This window comes from Gobius niger (genome assembly GCF_951799975.1).
Source record: "Gobius niger genome assembly, chromosome: 14".
NCBI classification, from domain to species: Eukaryota; Metazoa; Chordata; class Actinopteri; order Gobiiformes; family Gobiidae; genus Gobius; species Gobius niger.
The window spans coordinates 16,331,230-16,358,396 of record NC_136865.1 but is presented as its reverse complement, the minus strand read 5'-3'; the positions used below and the strand labels follow the sequence as shown (position 1 = coordinate 16,358,396).

The following is a 27,167-nucleotide window of genomic DNA, read 5'->3' as shown; positions in this document are numbered from 1 at the left end:
TGTAGCAATAAAACATAAGCTACATAAGAATAAGCACATAGAAATGTTTAAAGGAAAGGACAGCATTTAAAGTCCCTTCTATTGGCTACTAATGTGCCACTCTAGAGTGTGACAGCACAATGAAAATGGCTATTTCAGCATGTAGCATTGAAACACAGTGTCCTGCAAACCTCTGCACATCCCCAGTTCCAGAGCATAGTGTTAATAAACAAACAAAACACGGCATAAAGACACATAGACCGGCCCTACTCTGTGCTCCCAGGGATCACATGCACTGGGCCCCGGGCGGCTTCATTCAGACACAGCACACACCCCAAAGGATTTTGCTGTGATCGACAGAAATGATCAGGGGGACAACTTCTGGTCATAGTATTGTCTGAGTCCAAGAGAGAAACTGCTCTCTTGCCACTCCACTGTGTGTGTTTATCCCAGAAAGGTGGGCAGCGGCGAGTTGCTCTTCCAGATACAAGGTAAGCCATCCAAAATCACTGTGGTTTTGGTGTTGGTGTGGAAATTCTAAAACTGTGAGATACTACGTTTTGCACTTGGACTATAACTAGATAACTTGAACAAGAGGGACATTTGTTGCTAGATATTTTTACTTTTATGATGCACCACTCCAGAGAAAGGTAAGATATCTGAGAATTGCTGTACCTGATTTGCTTTATAATTGTTTTAGCAATGAATTGGAATACAAACTAAAACTACTAACTGCAGTTATGTGTTGAACAGTTGCTCTGCAGTGGGCCCGTTGTCTCAGCTCAAGATGTACAGCTTCATGGGAGGGGGCCTGTTCTGTGCCATAGTGGGCAACATCCTGCTGGTGGTGTGCACGGCCACCGACTACTGGATGCAGTACCGTCTCTCGGGGAATTACGCCCACCAGGGTCTGTGGAGGTACTGCATGGCCAACAAGTGCTACATGCAGACGGACAGCATAGGTAAGACCTGTGGGGTAGGGTAAAAGACAAAGAGAATCATGTGTAATGTGTGGGAAAAACATGATAAGTGTTAGTCTTGACAATCCATAAAATCCTAATGCAAATTTAAGGGGAGACACTGCAGGCAAAACTCATTTTTTTCAGTTTTCAGGTTTTGGGCCAAATTGGTCTCTGAACATACAAGCTTTCACCCGGAAACCAAAAATATGCCTAATCTTCCCAAAAACATGATTGAATATTGCGCTGATTCAATGTTCCCCCATAGACTTATATGGGAAACACAGTTTCAAGGGCCTTTTTCTCAAAACACATTTTTCTGTCATTGTGGCGACACTATGTCCACGTCAGTCGGACCTAAAGACTTCAAATTTTCCAGCCTTGGACTGAACAATATTTGGAAGATTTTTTCAGAAGGATTTTTTATTATTTAATCCCTAGCCCCATTTATTGAGTTTTGAATGTCAAAAAATAAGGTGAAAATTACATTTTTACACATTTTTCCACTAAAAAACAGCTTATTTTAAAACTAAACAAGATATCCAAAATCCCCTCTGAAAAAGTCTTGGTAACTCATTTATCAATAAAATGAAACCATAAATTTGAATGTAGCTCTATCCATTATTCAGATTTCGTCGCCAAAAAGATGGGAAATTTGGGGCATTTTTAGGCATAAAACACCTTGTTCTTATATGAAAAGATAAAATGACAGAAAACTTGCAATGTATTTTTTTTTCTCACATTCTTGCCAGTGATCTACAGCAAAAGTTTTAAATTGATATCTGTAAATTTAATTTTTTTCCCTATTGACCTGCAGTGTCTCGCCTTAAACTTCAAATTATGGTTTCTAACTTTATGAAGTTCAAAATCAGCGTTTTTATATCAGATTATTTCCAGCCACCATCCATTCTGTTTAAAGATTTGCAAAAACTGTCCCAAAAAAAAGTCAACAGTAGCTTTTTTCGCTATTTCATTCTCATTATAAGTTTATTGATATTACATGTTTTTGCTTGTTTACACTGTATTCTTGTAGGTGTAGCCTATATTCCTCTCTTGATAATTCTTCTCTTGCCTTTGCAGCGTACTGGAACGCCACGAGGGCCTTCATGATCCTCTCAGGGATGACATGTTTCGCTGGGATCATCGCCGGCATCATGTCCTTCTCACACTTCTCCTCCTTCGAAAGATTCAACCGTTCCTTTGCTGCAGGAATCATGTTTTTTGTCTCCAGTAGGTCACACAGTTGTTTGTTTATTTTTTGCTTACTGTATATAGTCTGTCCATCATCTGTGTCCAGTTACGTAAACTCCTATTGTTTTATTTGTAGCTTTCTTTGTTCTGCTGGGAATGGCCATCTACACCGGAGTGACTGTGAACTTCCTGGGCAGGCGTTTCGGGGACTGGCGCTTCTCCTGGTCGTACATACTAGGCTGGGTGGCCATGCTCATGACATTCTTTGCCGGTAAGAACGACAATACAAAAATAAAGGAAGCTATATCATCACACTAATGTTTGAGTAAGCTCTCAGTCATCTGTGGGTCTTCTATTTTTTCTCAAAACGTTGTCGGACCAGGCCAGGTGACATATTTTTGAGAATTGTTAAGACTTAAAGGGTCTAGATGGTCATTTTATACTCACTACTGCCACCTCTGGTCTTACGCGTAACTGCAGCTTCCATATTAAGCTCATGCATGACAGCACTTCGGACCAAAATTAACAATTTTTTGAGTGACAGTGCAGGATTTTAGAGGCAGTTGTGGTGAACAGGCTCATTCTACACATTAGGACATGGCTGGAACATGTAAAGGGAGGAAAATGCGTATTTTTAACATTTTTAAACTCCATATAGTCCCTTAAATTACAAAGAAATAAGCAAAAATGAATATTAGAAGCATTCTGAAAGCATAAAATTTGCCAACAGTCTTATTTATAACACAGGGATTAAGATAAAAAGCTTATGGACGCAAACGTGCATGTTTTTGGTGGTATATTCTTGATCATTTGAGCTTATAGTCTTTACTTTGGTCCAGCATGGCCCCCTTATAGATCCCAAAATCCCACCTGGACTCACAACAACATTAATGAAGTATTTCCTCATTAATTTACAAATAATAGTAACCAATAATAACCAACCAAATACACATAACGTTTTTTCCACTTTGGAGCCATAGAAGCTAAAACAAAAGATCCCAAATCCACCTTTTATCCAAAGTAGTAATCTAGTCTGGATTTAGAGGACCTATATCTGATTTATACATTTTACATTGTTTGTTGTAGTTCAAAGTCATCCCTTACTTTCCTAACGCATTTCTAACATTCCAATTGTCCACTGGGATAAGTTTATTAGCATGTTTCACAACTTTCAGGGAGCAATACTGTCACACAAAAACTAGCTGCTAGTTCATGATTGACAAAACATTATAACTCAGTCGCACGGCGCAGAAATGTCCTTTTTCACAAATGTCCGCTTCTACGATACACTGAAGGGCAAAACACATTTTATTACACCTCCAGAAAAGAACAAGCATTGGGTCTTTTATGCCGTGATCTGGAAAATATCCTTCGCTAAAATAAAAGAGAATTGTTCAATGTGCAATTGTGAAATAGATAAAGCACACTCAAAATGTAATGTTAAGTCTGTTAGATGTGGAGTTGGCCGATATCCACCCAGCCTCTCATATATATTTATTGTTTTTAGGTAACAAACCCCAAAATAGCAAAACAATCACTGTAAAAAAAAAAAGTTAGTGAGCAGTATTTAAGATTTTTGAACATCCAATTAATTAATGGGACTATACTATACTATATGTTTAAGCTGTGTTTTGTGTTGCAGGCATTTTCTACATATGTGCCTACAGAATGTGCGAGTGCAGAAGAGGAACTGGGCCTCGCTGAGTCAAGACAAAGTGCATAATTTAACTGGACAATGCCACTTTAAAATCATGGGCAAGCACAAAGGCAGCACTGACTGATCGACTGGACAGGAATGAAGTCTGCGCTTTTTAACCTATGAAGGATTTACATTTTATAACATCTTCTGCCTTGTTTACTCTTTTTTCAGTATTTATTTGGCATATTCATTTCTCTTTATAAAGAAGAGGTCGCTGTGTGTTGTTTTAAGAAGTTACCGGTAGATGGCAGCACTTACACATGTATTTTACAACACGTGCATTTCACAGAGAAACTGATTAATTAAAAGACAAAGGATTAGGCCTTTATGAACACATCAATAAAGGGATTAAAGATAACCCTCTGTGTTTTCATTATTATTATCACTCTGCAAAATATTTCCGATGATGAAGTAAACTGAGTGTAAACAGCAAGCAGAATATTTTCCCTGAGGAGAGGGCTTTATTGTGTTATGAGAAATACATTGCAGGAAGCCTGGTGAGAGGGAGACTATTGTTTGCACAGTTCAGGGCACACATGCATCAAAGGCACTACACGTGTTTGCCTTCCCCTGAAGCAGAGAAACTACACGTTTTATTACAAGCGGCAAAAAATGCACTGCCTCCAGTTACAGACAGCATCTTGTGAGTGGTGGAACAGAAAAAATACTTTTAGGCTACTTTAGTATTTTCAACACAGTGACTTATACTCCGGAAAATAATGACGTATTTTCCGGAGTATAAGTCGCACTAGCCAAATAATGCATAATGAAGAAGAATAAACATTTATAAGTCGCTCCGCAGTATAAGTCACATCACCCTTGACAACTCCCTGAGCATGGACCGTTTACAAGTCTCTCCCGGCAGTTCGTCGTTCAAGCATCCATTTGCGAACTCGTTCCTCCAGCTGTTTTTCTTGTTTTCTTCATCGCAGTAAGAGTAGCCTCTGCTTTTCACCAGTCCCTCACAAGTTTTTCTCTCACTTCACACTTTTTTTTTCTGCTGCTTGATGATCGTTTTTTAAATCTTCTGTGGGACAGGGATAGCAGATACTGGTACACACTGGCCCTTTAACAGTTTTCAGTATGAAAATAGCAAAATGATTTGATATTATATATTTTGATATACAGAATCCAAGTCGCACCTGAGTATAAGTCGCACGTCCAGCCAAACTATGAAAACAAAGTGTGACGGTATACTAAACAAAAAGAATAGAATGAAAACATAATAGTCTAATTAAAAAAACTACCTGAAGTTATGCTCTGATTCATTTGTATTTTTGAGTAGTCCTGCCCATAAAGACCTTCATGCCACCTTCTGCTGATATCATGATGTGGTGCTCCTTTGCGCTTTAGTCTAAACACTTTGCTTGTTCTGATCGTTTTAGAGCCGCTAATGCCATTTCTGAGTAAGCTACATACTCCTTGCCTACTTAATTTCAGGTTAGTCTGTAAAACATAAAGCCTGTAGCCTGTAATGCAAAGGTAAATTAAAGTCAAAGTTGTATAGGGATATTAACAGTTTTAGCTGACAGTGCTGGAGGAAGCATGTTCACTCATAAACTGCACTGAACACATCGTTTCTTTTGCCTGGTACTTTTTAAGTTCTGCTTTTAAAGATAAGAAAACCTTTAGCGGTTTAACTTCACAGATTCATTGCTCTCAGTCTCTCAATCTCTTCACATCATGTTTGTTGAAACCCCCCTGAGAAGAGCAAGTTCATAAAAAGTCAAAAGCATGGATTTGGACCGGGGAACTTCCTGGGTGGAGTCTTGGCCAATGATTGTTTCACTTTAATAAGCACTTCCTCTGGGTGATCAGCTGAGAGGAACGGACTAAGGAGCCGGTGACTCAAGTAATAAATGCTGTGCTTTGTTCGTGACGCAAAAACAATGAAAAATGTAAACAGTTTCCCTGCTCCCAGTGTATAAAGCGGGCCCCTTGGATTGTAGCAACTATTCGGAGATAAGCTGCAATAGTGGCTGATATTCTCTGGATTCTTTGGTTAGGCTTTCATTGAGCCACATACTATTATTACATATTTCTATAAAGTCATATAAGATAAGCAAATATTATATAACACAACCCAGTATACTCTAGTACTTTCCCCTCTCTGATGTAGGGATTCACCTGGCCCTTTGGATTGTGGGCAGTGTGCTTATAAACGCTTTAACAAGTCGCCTACGTCACAGTCTTTCAGAAAACATTCACAGTGGAAAATACTTTTACATCTATGCCCTATTGTTTGTACCCTACGTGCCCAGTGCTCATTAAAAGTTTACCAGATGCAGGAATGCAAGGTGAAGGTCAGTCCTCCAGGGAGCAGCTCTTTTTGAGACCCGGTAGTTTTCACCCACACAGACCCATAATAATATGGCGAGGCTCCTAATAAGAGCTATTACTGTATTTGGTTCAGCTTCAAACAGGGGGAGTCTCCTGACCACTCTCACCTCGGGGACAGGTGTGCAGCCAGGTGTGGCTCAGGGAACAAACACACTTAGCCCCATAAAACTAAAACTAGGGCTTAAATGGAAGAAAGTGGTGGAAATAACTCAGCTGGCAACTGTTTACCATTGATCTATTGACACAAGACAAAGCTGGTGTTATAATAATTGCCCCTTGACTTAGCTTTGTGAGAGAATTTTTCTATTTTTGGTAGAAGGTATCCATAACATTATAGCCTCTTAATAAACCTATCTAGCAATTCATTTAGTCATTTTGATCAATGGGATTTTACAAACCTAAATCATACAGAGAAAGCCTTGTGTACATTTCTGCTGCTCTTTTTGCGAAAGTAGGAAACTCAAAATTTGGAAAAGATGACACAAATAATTGAAGAAATAAAATACATCCAACGAATAAATTCATAAATCCATAAATCCATAAATCCATAATTCTAATCCATAACCTTAAACTAGAAGATTATACTACATACTTTACTCAGGAAAAACTTGTATGGCTAGTGATAAATAAACCCTAGTTTTCTGGTAACTTAACTTAACCCCGACCAGAACTGAGCACATTTTCTCCAGTTACGCTTTACCCAAATCTAAAAGCTTCTTGAAAAAGTGTCAAAATAGCGACAAACACAAGGATGAAAATACAACTAAAGGAGTCACAAAAAAGGCAGAAAAGAGTGACAAAATAATGACAAAAACGCAACTAAAAAAAGCGATAAAAAGTGTTGAAAACACGACAAGAAAGCATCAAAGATCATGGGAAAAAAGCATTGAAGAAAGCAACAAAAAATAACCAAAACACGGGAGAAGAATCCTATGAAAACCAGACAAAAAAGAGACAAAAATGTAACAAAAACACACTTTTTAGGTCTTAGCTTTCAAATGAGGCATCGCTCTAGCCTCAAGGCTGTAAACTCCAGTCAAGAAACTTTTTGAACTGGAGGAAAGGGTGAGAAGAAAGTTAGTGTCACGGCTTGTTATTCCTCCACAGACAAAAACGATTTCCCTGCCCGGTGGACAAGCTGACACAGCACACGCTTAAACAAACCCCGTCCGGGCTGCCACGTCCAATCGGGCCTGCCCCTCAACTCATTACCCATTGTGGCTCACTGACTCCAAATATTAGCAAAAATCCCACTCATTCACAGCACGCCCTCAAGTGTTTTTAAAGACAGTTTATTGTGTGTCTCTGCGATCAATACACAAGACAGGGCTGATGACATTACACGACACAAAGAAGACGAAAAAGCATAATTTACATCTTTATAAATAAGTCAGCTGATATGAAGTGGTTTGTTTCACATTACATGATACGGAAGAATGCAGCTGCAGTGAGTGCCGTGCAGTGGGTGATTGTGTTTACATTAGATTCAATGTAATCCGAGTGGTCCCCCTACTGTATCATCACAATATAGAAATGACTGCTACATTGCATTTGGTCCAAAGAAACAGGTAAGATGAAGTGTGCGCCTTTGGTCTCGTGTCTGCAATGATTTGTGCAACTGGCCACAGAAGAAGGAAACAACTCTATCATAAAATAAGCACCAAAGAGCTGTTATAATGTAATACAAGACATCAGGCAAAATGGTGGGCAGGGGCCACATAACTCGAAATAGGAGAGAAACGATTTAAGAGTGAAATATCCGAACAGATACAGTACAAATGTTGAACCTCGTGATTCTTTGTTAGGAATAGAAGGAAAAAAATTCATCAAGTGGCTTAAGTTCCAGCCTTTTGAAAAATATTAAGTCTTGATGTTTACATAATAGTTGGGGGAAAAGACACATTAGTCCATTTCTGGCGACATAGAAGGCTTTAAACTTTGTGCCAGTTTCTGCTTCACAAGGACAGGCCCATTAATGAAAGAAATATGAACCATAAAGACATGTAAAAACATTTGCATTTCAATTGTTGTTTTTTTAACGCGGATTCAAAACATTGTGAAATTATGTGAACCTTTTGGGAGAGAACTTGCAACAGCTCAAGCAAAAACATTACAGTCTTGCAAAACTCCATATTTTACACATTTTTGCCTAAATATGGAAATGTTTACATCGCTTATCCGAAGTTCAACAGGCACCTTTTAGCAAATGTTATACAGAGACGAAAAGGCGTTTTGAAGTCGGAGCAAAGCAAAATATATAATTTACAGTGAGCTGTAATAATAGAGGAGGGTATTTTTATAAGTGAGACTTCAATTAGCCTCCAATAAAAACTTTATAAGACGCAATGAGAGGAAAGAAAATGTTTCCAGCAATAACAACTACAGTAGGAGTGTGTGCCTGTAAACAAAATATAGTTCATCTGTAAGCTTTGATTTAAGTTGGTAACTGTGGCTTGAAGTATCGTGACACATGGAGTTTAGCAGCAGTGGTCAAAGGTAGAAGATGCTGTATTGTGAGAGCTACAACAATATATACAAAAAATAAAAAATAGCATAGTAACAACCAGAAATGCTATTGCTTTACATGAATATCTGCATCTTGCATCAGTCTTAAATACGTGAATGTGTCCGAAGTGGAAAGAAGCCAGAAACTTGAGGTGTTCAAAGCATTTGGAATAGCAAGACGGGGTTGTGATTTTCAATCCTTGCCAAAACTACAGGAAGAAAAGTTTTATATTTAGATTCTAAATTAAAGCCACACTGCGGAATATTCTACATTACATATGCTACGTCACAAGATACACTTAAAGGGATATTTCAGGATTTTTGATATAGGGCCTCAATTCCTAGTCATCCTGAGTGTTGTTGATTTCTGGAGATTTTTTTATTTTTTTATTAATGCAGTAATTAATGCAAGAGTATGGTATCTAGTAGCCTGCATTAAAAACGTCTTCAAAATCATCAGGCAGTCCTTCAAACTGCCATAACTGATTTGTAGAAAGCTCCTTTGTGAATTCCCGCAGGTAAACAAACTGCTGTGGATCTGGTAACCTAGCAGATCACTCCACCGCTGCGTAGCTTACAACCAGGAAGCTGATGCTGCTGAAGTTACTTTAAAGGGAAAATGGTTGTATTTCAAAAATTATTCAGTCAACACAGACATTTATATGTGTAGTCTGGTGTTGTAAGTGATTTGCCTCAGGTGCACTGTGCTTGGGTCAGACTGTTTATAATGCAGGCTGCTAGCTACCATAGACATGCGCTAGCCTAGCACTGGCCTAGCACCACTACACTCTTCAAATATAAGGACTGCAAGAATTTAAAAAAAAAAATAATCTCCAGAAATCAACAACACTCTGGATAACTCAGAAATAAGGCCCTATGTCAAAAATCCTGATATATCCCTTTAAGTCTGGTAAAACATAAACAAACATGGCAGCGATACCAAAGGAGTTAAGGATTATCTGGACTCAGGTGAGGCTATTTCTAGAGTGGGTTATCAAAATTAAGCATTTAGACAAGAGTCAGATCTGAGGTCAATTGAGGTAATGTTCACCAATAAAACTATCTGAAAGGAAATACAAGCTTGTATTCTGTCAATTTGATGAAATATTACGCAGTGCGGCTTTAAATGAACTGCTTTGACCAAAATATTAAAGACTTTCTTACTGTTTCTTGGTCATGCTTGTTTGTTATCAGGAAAGAAAAAAAAAAAACTCTTTCAAGTTTGAGAGTGTGAAAAACCGCCGCCTTGAGCCGATATGATCTCAATGCCGAGTGTTAAATTGAGCGAAAGAGCCAACTGTGTTTGTGTTTGATTGACGGCCTGATGTGGGAAAGGTCATATCTGACACTGTATCGCGTTACAAAGTGAACCTGGGTGTGCCTAATAGCTTTATGTCTCATGCCTAACAATCTGCCTCTCAAATTTCCACCTCTTGAGCTGTCCCCTCGGGTCGCCCTCCTGTCTGTTTTACACATTAAGCCACAAAGCGCATAAAGTACATGTTAAATGTTCTTCTCCTGTCAGGTGAGGCTGCTTAAAGAGCCGCAGCTTGGAGATGGATGAACCTGAGGAGGATGCTGAATGTAAAAGCTTTTACATGTTTGTTTTTGGAGCAATAAACGTTGAGTTACAGAGGAAGCAGTGGCGGCTGTTTTGTTAAATGGGGAAAAGAGGGGTTTTTACGACCCCGGAGTATAAAAAGGTGTGAAGGGTTTGATCCCCGGCCAATTTGGTGGATCCGCTGTTGTAGTTCATCTCCTGGATCATTGGGGGTGCAGGTAAATGTCTCATTTCAGAATGTCTCTATTTGCGTTTGCGATGATGGTGGTGATGGTTGTGCATGTCCTCCATCGTAATCCTGCCCCAAACGCCGATCACAAATGTCTCGATTTCACACTCGTTTTCACCTCGAGCGATTCGGAAGTAGCCGTTTTCACCCCAGTTCTTTCCCCAGGAGTTGGCCGCAATCTGAAAGAACAGCACATAAAGTAACAAAACAATAGATTAACAGAAAAAAGCGTACATAACCAATTAGTAATTGAGTAAAGCTTTCCACAGTCATCATCCCATCAGACCTAGTAATAATAAAACATGAAAATCAAGATCTTAAAATTAACCTTACCCAATATTTTTGTATTGTGCCATCGACTTTTCTCTCCTCTCCCCATCTGCAATCGGAAAAAAGAACGCACGCTTTCAAAACAAGGCAAACAATAGCAAGCAAAGTTGAGACAAGGCCTGAGTCCCTATTTTTAAACTTCTGAGAATATTATTAGCTTGATTGGCACGGCAGGAATGTGTTCACCTTGGGCATTACTGATACATAAAAGCAGGAAGGGGCATCTGACTGCGTTCAAAATGGCGGAAAATGCTTCATCAACTTCCTGAAAACATGGTATTTATGGCTGGACAACACCGAGCTGCACTTGTACATCATTCCACTCCAAAGAACACGGAGTCCCCCTTTTCCTGTGCCGTTTCCGCGCTCCGGCATGAAACAGGAAGCAAAGGGGAGGTCACAGGGAAGTGACTTAAATCTTGGAAATGTCAACCCATCCAGACATGGACTGTGTGAAGGCAGACGTATCTGTGTCCCCATTGCCCTCTCTAAAAACGCTATCCCGTCCCGCAAAACAACTTGGCAAAAGCCCATAAATTCCCATCATGCCTTGCTGTTTGGTCCTGGCTCGAGTCAACTGGTGCCAACTTTAACTTATTGTAACCTGCAGTGATCAAAACAGTTTCCCTAATTCCCATCCTGTTTTTGCGCCCAGGCCCTTGGTTTTCCCAAGGGCCGTTCGGTGCCCAGTCACGTGTTGTCTTTTATAAGAGAAAGGAATGCTGGGAAAATTGTTCGTCTGGTTTTGGTCCGTGCCAAGTCCGAGGGTCGGTGCGACGGCACTTGAGCCAAGCTTCCATCAGAGATCGACTTTATTAAAGTCTCATATGAAGCAGACAAGATAAACAGATGTCTACTGATGCCAGCCAATCAAGAAAGCTCTATTTCAATCACCGATCACTTTCAGTTTCACTCAAAAAGATTGTGTCTGCAACTATCAACACTGACAGATGCACACAAAATCAGACCACTCTTCATCGCTTATCTTCCCTCCAATCACTGCACTTGCTCACAGCGGGACAATGGCGGCTGGACTATAGACCTGCATGTCCCGCCCCTGACCTCTCCCTCCGGGGGCACTGATCCTCATCTCTGTCCGGTGCGTTTGGAATCAGCGCGGCAGACAATTCTCTTTCCACTACAATGCGCTTCAATACAGGATAACAAACTTTCCCAGGGCCCGGGCTTAAGCGAACGCACCGGATTTATACAGAGCAAACACGGCGACGGTCGCGGCTCAAAATTCTGTCCTGTGTCCAACTGCCCCAAAGTGGAATGACTCTGTAGCAGAGCGAGCTATAGGACTATTTATTAAATTTGACAAAAATGGCATGACATTCACAAAAACAAATCATGTCATATCATACATCTATTCTAAGTCTAAATACGATGTTTTATTTTGGGATAAATTACTCCTTTTCAGAGGTTTTCAAACTGTGGTACAGCTAATACTGGAGGTTTGTAGTTCAATTCAAGTTACCCAGGATCCTCTGTGTCTGTGAGCAGTGTTGGGCAAGTTACTTTAAAATTGTAATATATTCTATAATAGAAGTTACAGCTTTAAAAATTGTATATGTTTGTATCACTGTTTCAGAAATATAACTGAGTTAAACTACTTTGAGTTACTTCTAAGTTACTTTTGGCAAAATATAAACTGAAAATAGTCAAAAAAGTGCAGTCAAAGATTGCTATTCCCATTCTCTCATGTTTTGTTTTTGTTTAACTGCAAATCGTATACATGAGTATGCAACTTGATTTAGTGCTGCATTTTATTTGGGGGAGTTATTTAAATGCACTTGTAACTCGAGTTACTTGAATTGTAATGACTAATATATTCCCGCATTTTGTGTAAATAATATGTTATATTCCTCAGTTACTGAAAAAGTAATATATTGTTGTAATCAATTATTTTATACGTTACCCCCCAACACTGTCTGTGAGTCTAAACTGTTTGATATTAAAACAATAAATTCAATTATTTTTGTCTTTTGGGTTGATCCTTGTTTAGAGCTACTTCGCTCATGGTTCATTCCTAGTTAAAACCTGATTTAGCTCTAGACCAAATCTGTATTGAAAACAAATAGATGTCTCTCAAAAGATCTTAGCAAAACATTTTCATAATTGCTTTGATATGTGTAGAATCATATTTTAGTTGTGGACCCTGCTCTACTTACTGGAGACAAACCAAACATTACATTTTTATGGGCATACCAAAGACGTCAACCTAATGCACAAACAGCTTTACATGAAAACATTTTTACGGCACGCTGCGAGCTGTGAGGCATGTCATTTGAACAGGGTAAGTGCAGGTCTGTGGATAAAAGTTGGGGTGTTTACGTTCAACAAGCCTGCGCACGTCCCGTTATCATCAAACATATACATCTTAGAGAGGCATCCACAACAGCAGCAGTGAAGACTGGGTTAAAAAGGCTGTGTTGTGTCTGGATCAATGGCCAACCAGATAAAAGAACTTAGTCATAGCAAGAGAGGAGTCTCTAAATGCCTTGCGTTTCTGCGGGACAAGCTAAGCCATTATGTGTGATTTTCTATTGAAGATCACAAGAAGACAAGCAGAGTATGCAAACAGAGGACCGACCATTTGGCTGCGTTTCTGACATCATTATTTGATTTAAGGGAGGGCTAGTAAAGGTATTGTTCCACTCTCCAAACTTTGTTGCTTAAATTTAACATTTACAGTATATTATTACGATAAGATTTCACAACTTTACATTCTTCAGAAGAGGGAAGATTGACAAAACTACAGGTGAGATAAAAAGGAGTGCAGAGGAGGGGCCCGACTGAGCAGGTGTGTCAGACGTCTGCCCGGCTGCATATTTGTGGTCATTGTGGTTTTTGGAGGAGGAGCACGGGGGGGAAGTGGGGGGTTTGTCTGGGCCCACAAAGGAGCGGAGACAAGGTGTGCCGCCAAAAACAATTGATGGAGGCTTATTTATGTACCCAGTCATGACAGTGTAAGTGTCTGGTCAAAGTCAAGCTGACACAACTACAGCATGATTCATAATAAACACACTGTATAAACGCAACATAGAAGTTTCTCTCTCAATTGTGCAATAAAACAATGAAGAGCCCAAAAACATTTTAAACCTCCACCAAGGGGTTGGCTCTATTTCTCAATGAAAATACAGAGTCAAATCAAAAACAATACCCAGGCTCTTGCTCCATTGAACACAACACTACTATGATTTGAGTTAAATTGGCACTTTCTTGTACAAGCATGTTCAAAAACCCATATTCATAATTCCATTTTTGTCATGTATGCAGTAGAGATGGGTGATATAACCCTGACATGCTGTCTGTTTGGTAATATTTTAAAGACTTTTCCAACGTTTCCCCAAACACCCCTCCTATTGGTCAGCTTCTGTTATGAGAGGTGGATTTAACCAAGTGTTTTTCCCCACCTCCTGTATGAACCACAAAAAAAGTGTGTAATATCATTAGTTGTTTACACAAACTTACCCAATGATTCGGACTGAGTGTGTCCCATGCTTGCGGTAATGCGAAGGCTTTGTGAAGCTGACGTCTGTGTGCTTGTAGATTCCGCTCTTGTAAATAAAGAAATCTTCATGCACCTCCATAATCGCTAGAAGAAAAAACATGTATAAATAAGAGGCACGATGTTTGAAAGACCTTAGCCTTTACATAACACGGAAAAAAGCTATCTTAATACAATGATACAGAGCTAAAGGACTCACTTGTGCTTTCCACTAAACTGAGAGGAAACACAATGCAGATAATTGCGCACACACATTTCAGGCTTTGTCAAAGAGGAACTTGACATCAGGCCAACAAGTCTTTCTGGACGGCTTAACAATAACCCAGAAGACCTGGCATGGGCTCATGGACCGTTCACATGCACACACGAATGCTGCGTTTTAAGTGGACTTGACAATGGTCCAGATGGGCAGCAGACAATGAGGCGAGCAGAGAAGGAAAGTCAGTCTGACCTCACCGACATGAGGCCTCATACTTTTGACCAGGTGTTAAGTGTCAAAGTTAAAAAATGTGGCCAAAACTATTAGAAAGGCAGGGGTCAAATGTAACAAGAGGGGTCAGACGTGCAGCCCAACCCTCAGAGCTACCAGTTCTGAAGATCGTTGACTGTCTTGACACACTAATACATGATGTAGTGCTGTTGTTTACACTGATAGGCTTACTTTTAAGGAGGCACACACTCATTCAGATCATCTTACCTTGCACCGGGCCATTATCCATAATCTCCTTCATAATCTCCTTCTCCTGTGAGACAAAAGAGATAAAGGATTTATAGAGTGAGTCCAAAGATCATTACATGCAGTGAGATACAGCGGAGTGAAACCTCTGCCTCTGAAGATGTAAAAAGTAAGATAATAAGATTGGGCCTCCCTTTGTTTTAAAGCCTCCTTATTGACTCCATAGACCACTGGGAGACACAAATAACATGCTGTAACGATTGTGAGGAGCATTAGCGCTAGCGTCAGTTAGCTCTGATGGATTCAGCCTGATGAATGGCATGTCGGCAGTAGCTTATTGATCGTGGCGCTAACTTCGGGAAAGCAAACATGACTAAAATCGTCTTTCTTCTCCAAAAACTATAAATGACAGATTATTTACTGGCACAAACTGTCGACAATAAGATCTAATTTACAAGATATTTGATACAAGAATAGGCTGAATATTGACCTAATGTTTGATACGACCGGTAAACAGGTTTAATGCACCGAGTGGTAAATTGATTTCGAAAACAACTGCCGAAAGGAAAACAAGACTTTATTGCTCTATACAGTAAAACAGTTTCAATTTGCTGTATGTCTGAAGTAGACTGCATGTCAAGCCTTTCAGAGATTGATGTAGCTGGGAAGCTGTTTGACGTACTGTATATGTTCCCATATTCATTCATACAGTGTAAAAATGCATGGCAAACGTCCAAACACACGCTGGGAAAACATGTGAGGGGGATTACAGTGTAGCTCTCCACAATGCAGTGAAAGCAGTTACACCGCAGTGTTTACAGGAAGTGCAGAGCAGGTGGTGGGTGCATTACTTACATTTGAGGAGAGCCTGTACGGAGGCGTGGACTGGTAGATGTCGTTGTGGTAGTTGTATGTGTTGGGGCAGCGCTGTGTGGCCTGCCTTTTGCCCCGTCCCACCGAGCGGCTCTGCATCATACAGCGGGCCACCTCCACGGGCGTCTGCTGAGGAGGGCTAAAGGGGTAGCACTCTTCAGTCACCACTCTGTAATACACGAGGAAATGTCATGAAATTCACCGTAAACTATGTACACCCGGTTGTAAATAACAGAGTTTGTGTTAGAGTGTACCCTCGGCGGCGGAGGTACCACCAGGCTCCGTCTATACGCCCTCCTGCGCAGCCCCCCTGGTTACGAGTGTCACAGGAAATCAGGTTTTGTGGAGACAGCTGAGGCGTCATGTGACCCATGGACTGGATGGAGATTCGGTCTGAAGCCACAGCTAATAACAAACAGCAAAACACTTTCATTTGTCTTCATCTTCAAACTTTTCCACACACACTCCCATATCATATAAGCCTTATTTTTCACTCTTAGTTTAACTATCAGTGCCTACCTGCCGTGGAGAAGGCCCAGGACGCTGCACAGTTGCCTTGATCCAACGGCTCATGAATCTTCCCAGGCCACTTCTCCACTGAGTTGAAGTAAAGGGGAATCTGCTCACTCTGGGGATCCATGTTCATCTAATGGTCAGAGCATCACATTATTATTAGTTATTGTTTTTTTTTCATTTATGCATGTTCATGGTTATCAAAGGGCTTTTGTATTTTGGCTACATTATGAAATGAATAAGGTATGCTGCAGAAATGTGGACAAGAACAAACTATTCACAGCCTTTCTTTGCGCCACACGGTTGGGCCACAGGCTGATTGCATAAGCCTGTTAATCAAGCATTGTGCAGAAAGGACTTATTCATGGACAATTAGGAGCATTTGGCCCTGTGTCAATCTGCGAGCCAGTGGAATTGACAGCCATTCTTCATCGCAGATACATCTTCACGACTCGCAACCATTTTTGGACAGTTTCCTTAAAAGATGGGAAGAGTGTGCGTTTATCTGTATTAAATAGAATAATCCCTGGGAAGATAAATCCTTATAATGATATGGCTCACATGACGCGAGGAAATGCCAAACATACCTCGTCCATTAATCTCCACTTTAAGGTTGGGTGAACTGCTAATCTTTCAGTTATGTGTGATAACAGAGAGCGCACGCTTCTGTGAAACTAACGTGCCCCTCCTGAAGAGCACAGAGGGCAGACGGACAGCTGATACACGGCTGAGGAATGCACCGCGAGTCCCGAAGGTGAAAGGTGGAGGTCTCTGGCTTACAGCGCACGTGTGTTTGCCTGAATTTGTCAGGAAATTAGCCAATAGGTTTCCTTCAGGTGCTTGGTCATTTCAGCTGACGACAATGTGTGTTTGAACAAAGCCACTAGTGAAATACTATAGCTGAAAAAAATGTGCATCTATGTTCATTTTTGCTGCAGTTTTTGTTTTATGTGAATAGAACCAGTAATTACAGAGGTATTAACCATAAACAAGGTCAAAACATCTGCATTTTGAGAACCAAAAGGGAAACTAAACCTCCATATTTGGGCTTTCATAATGTTGTGACGTCACATGAATGCCACCTATTTGAAGTAGAGGTGCACAGGAAGGATGTAGTTCCTGGCACAGGTAGGGGCATGTCGACAGCGGAAACTGGAAAGGGGGCTGACCGAGATGTGTGGAAGAGGCATGTCGTGAGAGCCAGGAGGAGTGTGATGGAGAGATGGCGGTGCAGACAGCAGAGGAGGCTGCTCTTTATGCCTGCCACCATCCCCTCTATCTTCTGTCTGCTGTTTTGGGTCTGTCTTATGTAATCTGTCTGGGCGAAATGTAAACAGAGACGCTGTGGATCACAGTGGACTGAGGTCCCAGACACAGAGGCAGTCACCTGCTCAGGGGCCACCATAATTAAGTGAAAAATGTTTCCCTCTTTTCATATTAGGGCCATACCAATGTCCAGTGACTGTTACAATGACTTACATTATTGCCACCGACACGCCAGCGCTTATATAGGGAATATCATGCAAAACAAGTAAACATTATGCCAGCTTAATTTCACATAATACAAAAGCTGTGAATAAAACAGCAGAAGTTAAGTGCGCTCAAGAAATGGGTGTGCTTTGTGACGCACTGGGTGTTTCCAGTGGAGAACTTTAGTCAGAGGAAATTCTTTCACTGAGATTTTGTAGCTGGGACGGATATTGTCTTCCTCAGGCAAGTAATGCCTCCTGGCTGCAACATTATTATTTATGTTGTAACAAAGCGACCAAACTATGTAGAAAGCCTTATCTGTCAGCAAAAACCTCATTTATTTTTGACACCACGGGCAGCATTTCGCACTACCAAATAAAATACCTGCATCTCGTTCATGTTGAGGATAGTCCTGGACGGCCTCTGTGTGCCCAGCCTGTAGCGGATGCCCTCATCCAGCGTCATGCCATAAAACTGACTGTAGTTTGCAGCCCTCCACCTGAAAGAGCAGGACAATGTCAGCTACGTATTTTATCATCATGTGAAGTGTACTGTGACGAGTGCAGTGTGGTCCGTACCCATATCGTCCTCTGTTTACTCCTTGGATCATGTCCGCCTCTATCATACAGGCGTTCTGCTCACACTCCCAGCGTCCAGTCAAACCACACGTACTATAAAAGACATTAAATGAAGAATGATCACGTCATTTTTCCAAAAGGTATAAGACAATACCAAAGTTTAGACAGCCAGTAAAATAACAACACTCAAGAGTTAAATATGAGCCAAGCTAGCGGCCCCAGACTGACTGGATAAATCCAGAATGATGAGAATATGAGGAGGATAACGGCCACATGAAGCCTTTTATGGCAACAGCACACAGGTCCATTTTTAGCGAAGAGAAAGCACAAGGAACACAGAAGTTGGGAGATGACAAAGTGGATAAGGGAGCCGGATATTAACAATGACATCTACTTGTTTTTATTGGATGGGACTAAAAATAGTGAGGAGTGATGTGCGTGCCTCAATGGCTCACTTTATAAAATGGGATCCAGATAAAGTAAATCTTGCTTAGGTAAATCCGGTTTTAGCTTACGGGTTTAACATATATAAAGACAAGTTGTATGACAATTAACTTACTGATAAACAGTCTGGAAAACAACCATTTCTGCCATACAGTATTTTTCAGAACAATCAGTGCACACAGATATAGAATCCCTTTAAGCCAAACCCCATTGACTGTGTGTGTCTCCTATACGTTGTCGCACAAAACCTCCCTGTGACTTCCCGCATCATCATCCCACAGTGGGACGGAGGTGCAGGGGGAACATACAGTGACCCCTGACCTCTCCCTCCCGTTAGAAGATCTCAGGCATGCACACAGCAAAGCGCCACTGGGTCGGCAAGCGCAATAAATTAGCACGAGCGCAGGCGTAATGACAGACTGACAGAGGCGCACGGACTGGAGTGTGGTCACAGATTTGAGTAATGAGGCCTATGTGGACAACAGGAGGCCATTTTTTACATTCCAGGTCATGCCCTATAATCTGAGTGACTTCACCTCTGAGGCGCAGGGAAATACATGGGGATTTCACTTATATAAGACAGAGCCGCGCAAGGTGTATCCTCTCACAACAGATGTTTGAGAACAGTCAAAACCGCAACAAATACTTGTGTTTTATGGAGGCAATTAATTGGATATTTGATTGGATGAGGCCCCGTTACATTATTGAATGAAATGAACATCACAAATGCATCTGCAATTGCAATAAGCCTCAAAAGATTTCCCTCAAGCGCTTTCAAAGTCAAATACTTTATGCTCAATAACTGCTCCTCTGCTTTATAGGCGTCAGGTATTATAAACAAAAGTGAATAATAAAGCAATCAACAGCCATCCTGCACTTTAGCACACACCTGCCATTTGAAGCCAAACTGCATAACAGCGCACAAGGCTAAATAGAATAAAATAGTAACATACATTCTTATTACAGATGTTTTTTATTGGTGAAAAATACCTTTAAAGTAGAACTAACTCATGCCCCTAGAGGCCATAAGCGCCACTGCAGGCGTCATAGCATGTTGCTGTTTTGAGGGATATTGTACATCCAATTAGACAACGGAGATTTTTTTTTTTTCACTCAAACTTGGCTGTAAATACTTTGCCCATTAGCCCGTTAGCTTCTTCTTCGTGATTCCATTAGTGTGTATTCGTGGCTCCAACCCGGAGGCAGGAAAGTTGCAATTGTGGTTTTCTGGCCAGAGACACCAGGGAGAGATGAAAGACCCCCCAATTATCCCATTAACACTTCTATTACCCCCAGAGGGACTACGAAAAGGATTTATTAAGGTTAACAAGTTACTTAGTACTACTTTAAAAAAAAAAATGAATCTTTCTATCTGTTGGCTCGGCTCTTCTCACTTATTATTTTTACATAAATAGATCTAAGTACAAATAGATCTAGAAGAATGTTTTTATAATCTGTAATGTTCCACAGTGTATTTGTGTGTGCGTGTTTTTTTAATCTATTGGCAATATTTTGTTGACAAGATATCAGTATTTTGCAGCACTATCTGGTGGCATGTCCGTTTGTGTAGGATGTGCGGATGGGAGTGCGGGGGCTCCGGTCCTGCTAATGAGAGGAAAAGAGGGAGATGTGTCTGTGCTGAAGCGGAAGCCCTGTCAGACTAGGAGGATGGCCTTATGGGAAATTATAAAGTGTAGGAGTGCAATTGTCTCCCTCCGCGCTCAGGGCAGCGTGCAAGTTTTCAAGAGTCCATGCGCGCTGCTTTAGCGTGGCTGTGCGAAAGAGCGAGGGCATGAGACCTCTTTGTCGGATCGTCAAAAGGGCAGTTGGCACATAAACTGATTTGTGTGCAAAGCTGAAACTATCTTGACAAGTCCATCCTCGTTCCATTTCAGCTGCTGCCCTGCACTCCATCAAATCTCAATGAGAGCCATTTCCAGCCCCGTCCTTTATCTGCACAACCATCAGGGCCTTTCGCTCAAATCTAATAGAGCTGTCTCACCAAGTCTTAAGCCGTCACTTTGACAGAGGGCAGGCACTGCACAGTCCAACAGTTGTACCATGTGAGGAATTGAGGAGCAAAGGGTCAGCATTTAGCTCAGACATGCCCTGGCAAACATCCCTAGACTGCTTCCGCTTCCACACAGTTTACATGTTTATAAATGGATGTTAAACCAACAATGATTGGCCATTTGATTTCAAAGACAGAGACTCAGTGACACTGCAGCGAGAAACCAGAGTCGAGAACAGGTGAGGAATGTAATTCTGTCTTCACTCTTTTAACTTCCTCCCCTCCTTGTGAACGCCCACAAGAGGAACAGATTTAGCTTTCCTTCAGGACGTGCATATCTTGCAGACACATATGAAGCGTTTTATTAGATTCTGTGACTGCCCCTCATGGGCTGCTTGGCCAAATGATCAAACTTCAGTTTTACAAAGTTGTTAGATCATTAGGTGAGCATTATGTCTTTATAGCTACACAGATAAAGCACAGCTGAGCGTATTTATTAATGTAATTCATTGTTGTTCACATGTTGAGATGTTGGAGTAAATGGAGATTATGACAATTATTAAGGCACCTAGGCAGCCTTAAGTCGACCTCAGTTTGGGCTTTTATTTATTTTGCTAGTCTATAGTGAGTTGTAAAATGTAGATTAATATGTGTTAACATGATGATGACTTATATGGACTTAAATTCACCTGTGGGAACATTTAAGCTTTTATGGGCATTAAGAGACATGAAGGAGAAAGGCGTGTTTACTTACCATAAATTGCAGTTCTCTTTGTATGTTTGCCCTGTTAAGAACTTGTTTCCATTTCGCTCACAGGTGCCTGAGGAGACAAAAAGGGGACTTAATATATTTGATGTGAGGCCTGACTATTAGCTCTGCTTGTGTGCGTGTGTTGGTCTGGGTGCGAGTGTACACACAAAATATGTGAGCCCTAAGAAGCTCTGAGCTCCATAATCCAGAGTAGGAATGTGGCGTTAGCGTCTTTCCTGCCTTCCCAGGCTTCCTCTATGCTTTAACCAGCTTACGTTCACTTTTATCTAACGAGAAGGGCAAGAACACAGCCCACCCAACGCATCAATTATTAAACAGGGGGAAATATTCACCTCCTGCTGATGATAAAGTCCATTTTGAACTCAGAACGTGACGCGGTGGCAGTGACTCAGCTTCAGACATTCCTTCGCAGGGAATTTGACCCGCGACAATCGTCATCTCATTCGCACATAAAGGTTGTGTAAACAGCACAGACTCGGTGACAGACTTTTATCTATGGTATGACTTACAGTATGCGCTAACCGTCCGTGTAAATTTGTTAAGGTATTCGGGGCATGATGTTACAGTGTGAATTTACAGGCAGGGTATATGATTAGCCCATAACGCGAGGCCTAAGCAAAGTGAGATTTATAGCTTACACCTGTCATGGACAATCACAACTCACTGTAAAAATACCAGATACAGCCTGTAGACATATAATTCTCCAGGGCATAGCAGGTGATTTGATATGATGGTGGTAGCTATTTCATTTCTCACAATGGTAATAAGCAGTTGAATTGAATTGAACCACTCAGTTGAAAAAGGATCTAGTGTCACTTTGTCCCTTCCTCTCCTTTCCAACTGTGTGATGTGCGATAGGCTCGACACCAGTTTAAGCCTTGCCTTGAACCCCTTTGTCACATAAAAGAGCACATACCTGCCAGGACCTCACTGCCACTCGTCCCAGGCCTGGTGTCTCTGCCTTCACATAGCCCACATTCTTTGGTCTGACCTCCATTCATCCCTCTGTACCCCCCTCCCCTCGTCCCGCGTTAATAAGAAGCTCAGTGTTCCTTCTCTCTGCTCAGGTAATGCCGCTCACCGGGACATTTTACACCTTTGCTTGTTCGCCAGCGACAGAGGAAGTTTGCACAATCGAAACATATTAACATTTACCATTGATTTCAAATTAATGGTCCACCTGCTGTTTTTGGTAATGCTGCTTTCACGCACGTTGAAGATTTGTCCGTATGTGCTTCAAAGCTAGTTTTAAATACTTTAAGTCATTCACTTGTGACAAATCTACTCCCCAAAAGGTGTAGAGGTGTTTCATAAAGTCACTTTGAAGTAGGCGTCTGGACATTGTTTTAAAGTGGTTTTATGACCTTCGCCAGGGATCCTGTGCTTTCTTTGGCATTGGTATGAATTTTTGGTTAAAGAGTGCCAGGACAGTGTTGATATTTTGTCATAATTACTATACTGGACACTGCCTTTGAGAGATAAAGCTCCAGTTTGTCAGAATTGCTCCAAAGGTTATCAACTTATGAAATGACTACCGTATTTTCCGGACAAAAAGTCACACTTTTTTCCATAGTTTGGCTGAGGGGGGGAACTTATACTCAGGTGCGACTTATATAACAAAATATATAATTTCACATGTTTGTTATTTTCATACTGACTCTAGGCTTGTGTACCAGTATCTGATACTCCTGTACTACTGAAGATTTAAAAAACAGTAATCGAGCGGCAGAAAAAAGTGTGGAGTGAGTGATAAGTTTGTGAGGGACTGGTGAAAAGCGGAGGTTACTCTTACTCTTAAGAAAACAAAAAAAAGCTAATCACAGGCTAAAAGCAAGATGGCCACATTGAGAGGAACGAGTTAAAAAATGAGCACTTGAACAACGTGCTGCCGGGAGAGGCTTGTCAACGGTGCAGTTACGCCTCCAGGCCCAGGTAGTTACCAAGGCTGGTGCTTATACACTTATATACAGTGGGGGGAAAAAGTATTTGGTCAGTTCCCGATAGACTTTCTATTGGATTTCGGCCAGTTTTTCGTCAGCTCCCAATTTCGGCCAAATACTTTTTACCCCACTGTATGTTTTTTTCTTCTTCACTATGCATGTTTTGGCTAGTGCGACTTATAGTCTGAAGCGATTTATAGTCCGGAAAATACGGTACTCCTTCTTTGAGTATGCGCTTTGCTGATGGTAATCTCAATCCAAAATAAATCATATTATTTTATCATTGCCACTTCTTACCAATAAAAGGCGGTTGCACCCCTAGACAGTGTCCCCAGAAGTCGGGACAGCAGTCGGACACGGTGCGGTTACAGAAGAGGTCACAGTAGCAGATGGTGTCCAGATATGGGACGGTGCACATGTCATCTCTGCCGGGACAGCAGCCTCCTCTCCTCTGGCAGTATGAGCCATACGGGTCTCTGATGCCCTCCAAATGCAGTGGGCTCGCTAGCTCCCTCTTGGTCCTCCTTGACAGGATCCTCTCCGCAGTTCCCTCTCCAACCACCAGCAGCAGCGCAGCCACGGCCAACAACATGGCTTTCATGGTGAGCTGTAAAGAATAGGTTTATTATTAAAAAATGCTGTGTGAATGTATAACGACAGACATTCTTCTTCCCATAAGTACATAGTGTAGGTGCAATCATTCAGGTGTGACAGTTGCCAACGCACCATCAAGTCGAGGCTGCAATTTACATAAACATCAACACAAATCGTAGCCTGGTAGTGCACGTACACAAACAAGAGATAAGTTCAAACTAAGCTGGCAGCAATGAGACCAAATAATCTACTGGGATATCTTCTCCCCCCGTCAACTTTCCCTTAAAGAAGCCAAAACAAACAGCAGCTCCAAATGAAAACAGACTTTATGAAAAAAGAAATGTTGACTTGACCATTATTCCTCCTCCGTAGATTCATTTTATGTCTTAAACAGTGAAGGGACATCTAAAATACCCAACAGTACATTATAAAAGATATGAGCGCAAACGGAATTATGCTTTAGCAGGAAGTCAAGGAATAATAAACAATAGCACACACCTGTCCCTTAAGAGTTGTCCCATCAGAGGAAATGTTTCATTAGCAATATTCAGTTATGTTTATAGAGATGTATATTTTTGGGAGTAGCTAATATAGTTTGATATCAGGAGACAAAAGGAATCCACAGATATAGATGGTCTAAGTACACAGTACCTGTTTTATCTATGGACAATGCAAAGCCATCTCTGTCCACTTAGCCTCCCAAAGGTCATGCGTGTGTGTTGGCCTGTTACTAAATGCAGATCCTATGGACAGAGCCACACAATGGCAAGGGGTTGGCCTCTGCTTACATAAATCAAATCATTAATTATCCAATCAGATCCCAGAGCATAATAGGCACCCCGCACATAAAGCAGTGCACCGGAAAAGGATCTTTGCTGGACCGTTTTCTGCATGACTGTGCCTTTAGTCCAGAGACACACACACAAGCTCACACTGATTTGGCATATGGGAGTTGGGATGAGCAAGTCTCTTCCTTTTACAACAAGTGTTTTGTTGTAGCAGCCGCGCAATAAAACACCCACCAGTCTCTTTCTAAATCAGATGCTGAGGCCTTTGGGTCAGAATGTCAGAATAAAGCGCACACGTGGTGATCAAAACATTGGCCTCTAAAGGGCCAACAGTGTTATAGTCATGGAGTTTAAAAACAATTAAGGAAGCACAGACCTCCACCAAGGCATTAGTCATATCGCTGCTGTTGAAGTTACTATCTTTCTATTGGATATTAAGGAACATTTTCATCAAGCAATAGTGATTAAAAACATTACAGTGTCCAAATCCAGATCCGCTGTCTCCCATGATATTTCAAAGTTATGTAATTAGACCAACAAATCAACACAAGTGGAAGCACATCATCTAAAAAACTACACAATAAATAACCTTTTAAAGATGATACTTTAATCTATTATCTCACTTAGTATGCCCAAAGGCCAGTCCACCATATGGCTCACCAGTGCGGGGGACAGCTGTAGTCCTATTAGTGATCCCAGAGAGATGAGAGATGACCACAAAATCAGTGAGAGAGAACAACAGAGAGAGAGAGAACAAGTGGCAACATGTAAAAACTTTGAGATTACTGAATAGCAAGAGTCAACAAAATCTTTCTTTGTCTTTGAAATGAAATGTAATATCTCATTGTCTTGGTTTGAAGCCCAGCAAGTTCAAACAAAGCTGCCTCAATGGACACTGCTTAGATGAAGAAAATATGAAGTGCATGTTTTAGTGCATTTTTGTCAATATTGAGCCTTTTAATAAAACATATTCTGGGAAAAATTTGGACAAACATTCTCATATAATGACCGCTTTCATTTCAGCCATAGTTTCAGTTTCAATATCGCCGTGCAGGTGTCTATAATGGTGAGGGAAACTTATCAAGCTGCTTCGCACAATACAAGCAGAACAGACTGAACCCAATAACCTTCAAATCTGTCTGCCACAAATAGTTGAAACATTTTGCAACCCCAAAATGTACATATGTTGCAATTGTGAAAGTTTTGCAAAGGTTAGAGCATTGAATTATCTAAGTAGGACAAGAACACACCAGACTAGAGGAATATAATTGAGGTAACATGAGAGTATGAGTGACTTTTGTGAGGAGCCTGCACCTGCCCAGAAACTAGCCTCAAAAAAAGAAAGCAAAGTCTTGTTACCTTGAATTGACGTAATCTGGCTTTTATAGTCCGTAATAAGAAGTCAGTGACAGCCAGGTGAAAGTCTTTGGGTAAAAGGTCTTTCTCCAGTGTCCTTCAGCCTGCTCTGTCACTCTCCCTATATACAGCACGCTAACTAACCACTCCCCCTAAACCCCTGCACTCTTGCCCGGGTCCCAGCTACAATGCCTGCCTCCCTCACACACATATACACAGACACATACACACACACACACACACAAGTCCCGTAAAACTAATCTACTCACTGTCATATTCCAGCAACAGTGCCCACTCTTCTGCCACCCCCTCCACTATCTTTAAGTTTTCCCTGGGTAAAAACTGCTTAAGCCACTAGTACTGACCTACCATCTAGTGGTCACTGATTGCATAACAGAGATGACATTTATAGTGATGGGGAGTGGTTCCAAATCAGTGCTAGAAACCTGTAGAAGATTCTGGAGGTGAGGTTTTGGCAAGCACAAGGCAGGCAAATAGCTGACATTTTATGGATGTTTTGGATCCCCAGACAGTTGTTTGAATATGTTGACAGAGATTATTTTTGCAGTCTTATTTTTCCTTTCTTAGCACTCCCGCTCACATGGCACAAGGAGGAATGAAACTAAAGCAATAACTCATGGATATTAGCAAGAAACGATTAAGTATCAATATTACTCAAACATAAATGAATGAAACAAGACACATCTCCAAGAACGGGATGTTTCCAAGAGGGAACAACATTATAATATGCTTATTGTCTTAAAAGAAAATGTCTATTCAGCAGAATGATGCTGTTACCTTTATAAATGGGCTTTAGCAGTCAGACACGGTGGTCCTCAGAAGTC

At 41.1% G+C, this 27,167-nt stretch overlaps 2 protein-coding genes across 2 annotated transcripts; one reads left to right on the top strand and one right to left on the bottom strand.

Annotated features, from left to right (window-relative positions):
* Positions 1-766: 766 nt before the first annotated feature.
* LOC306974368 (lens fiber membrane intrinsic protein-like) lies at positions 767-3,833 on the top strand (the record flags this gene model as incomplete). The annotated part of the gene is made up of 4 exons (XM_079571570.1): positions 767-941; positions 2,019-2,168; positions 2,266-2,400; positions 3,772-3,833. 4 exons carry the CDS (start codon positions 767-769, stop codon positions 3,831-3,833), a joined length of 522 nt encoding a protein of 173 aa, XP_079427696.1.
* A 5,455-nt stretch (positions 3,834-9,288) lies between these two features.
* tinagl1 (tubulointerstitial nephritis antigen-like 1) lies at positions 9,289-24,187 on the bottom strand. Its single transcript, XM_079571564.1, has 11 exons — positions 23,882-24,187; positions 21,627-21,693; positions 18,418-18,510; positions 18,224-18,338; positions 16,376-16,502; positions 16,111-16,261; positions 15,839-16,025; positions 15,005-15,050; positions 14,271-14,394; positions 10,797-10,842; positions 9,289-10,642 (listed from the first exon to the last, which is right to left on the bottom strand). Exons 1-11 carry the CDS (start codon positions 24,183-24,185, stop codon positions 10,478-10,480), a joined length of 1,425 nt encoding a protein of 474 aa, XP_079427690.1. The 5' UTR covers positions 24,186-24,187; the 3' UTR covers positions 9,289-10,477.
* Between the last annotated feature and the right edge of the window lie 2,980 nt (positions 24,188-27,167).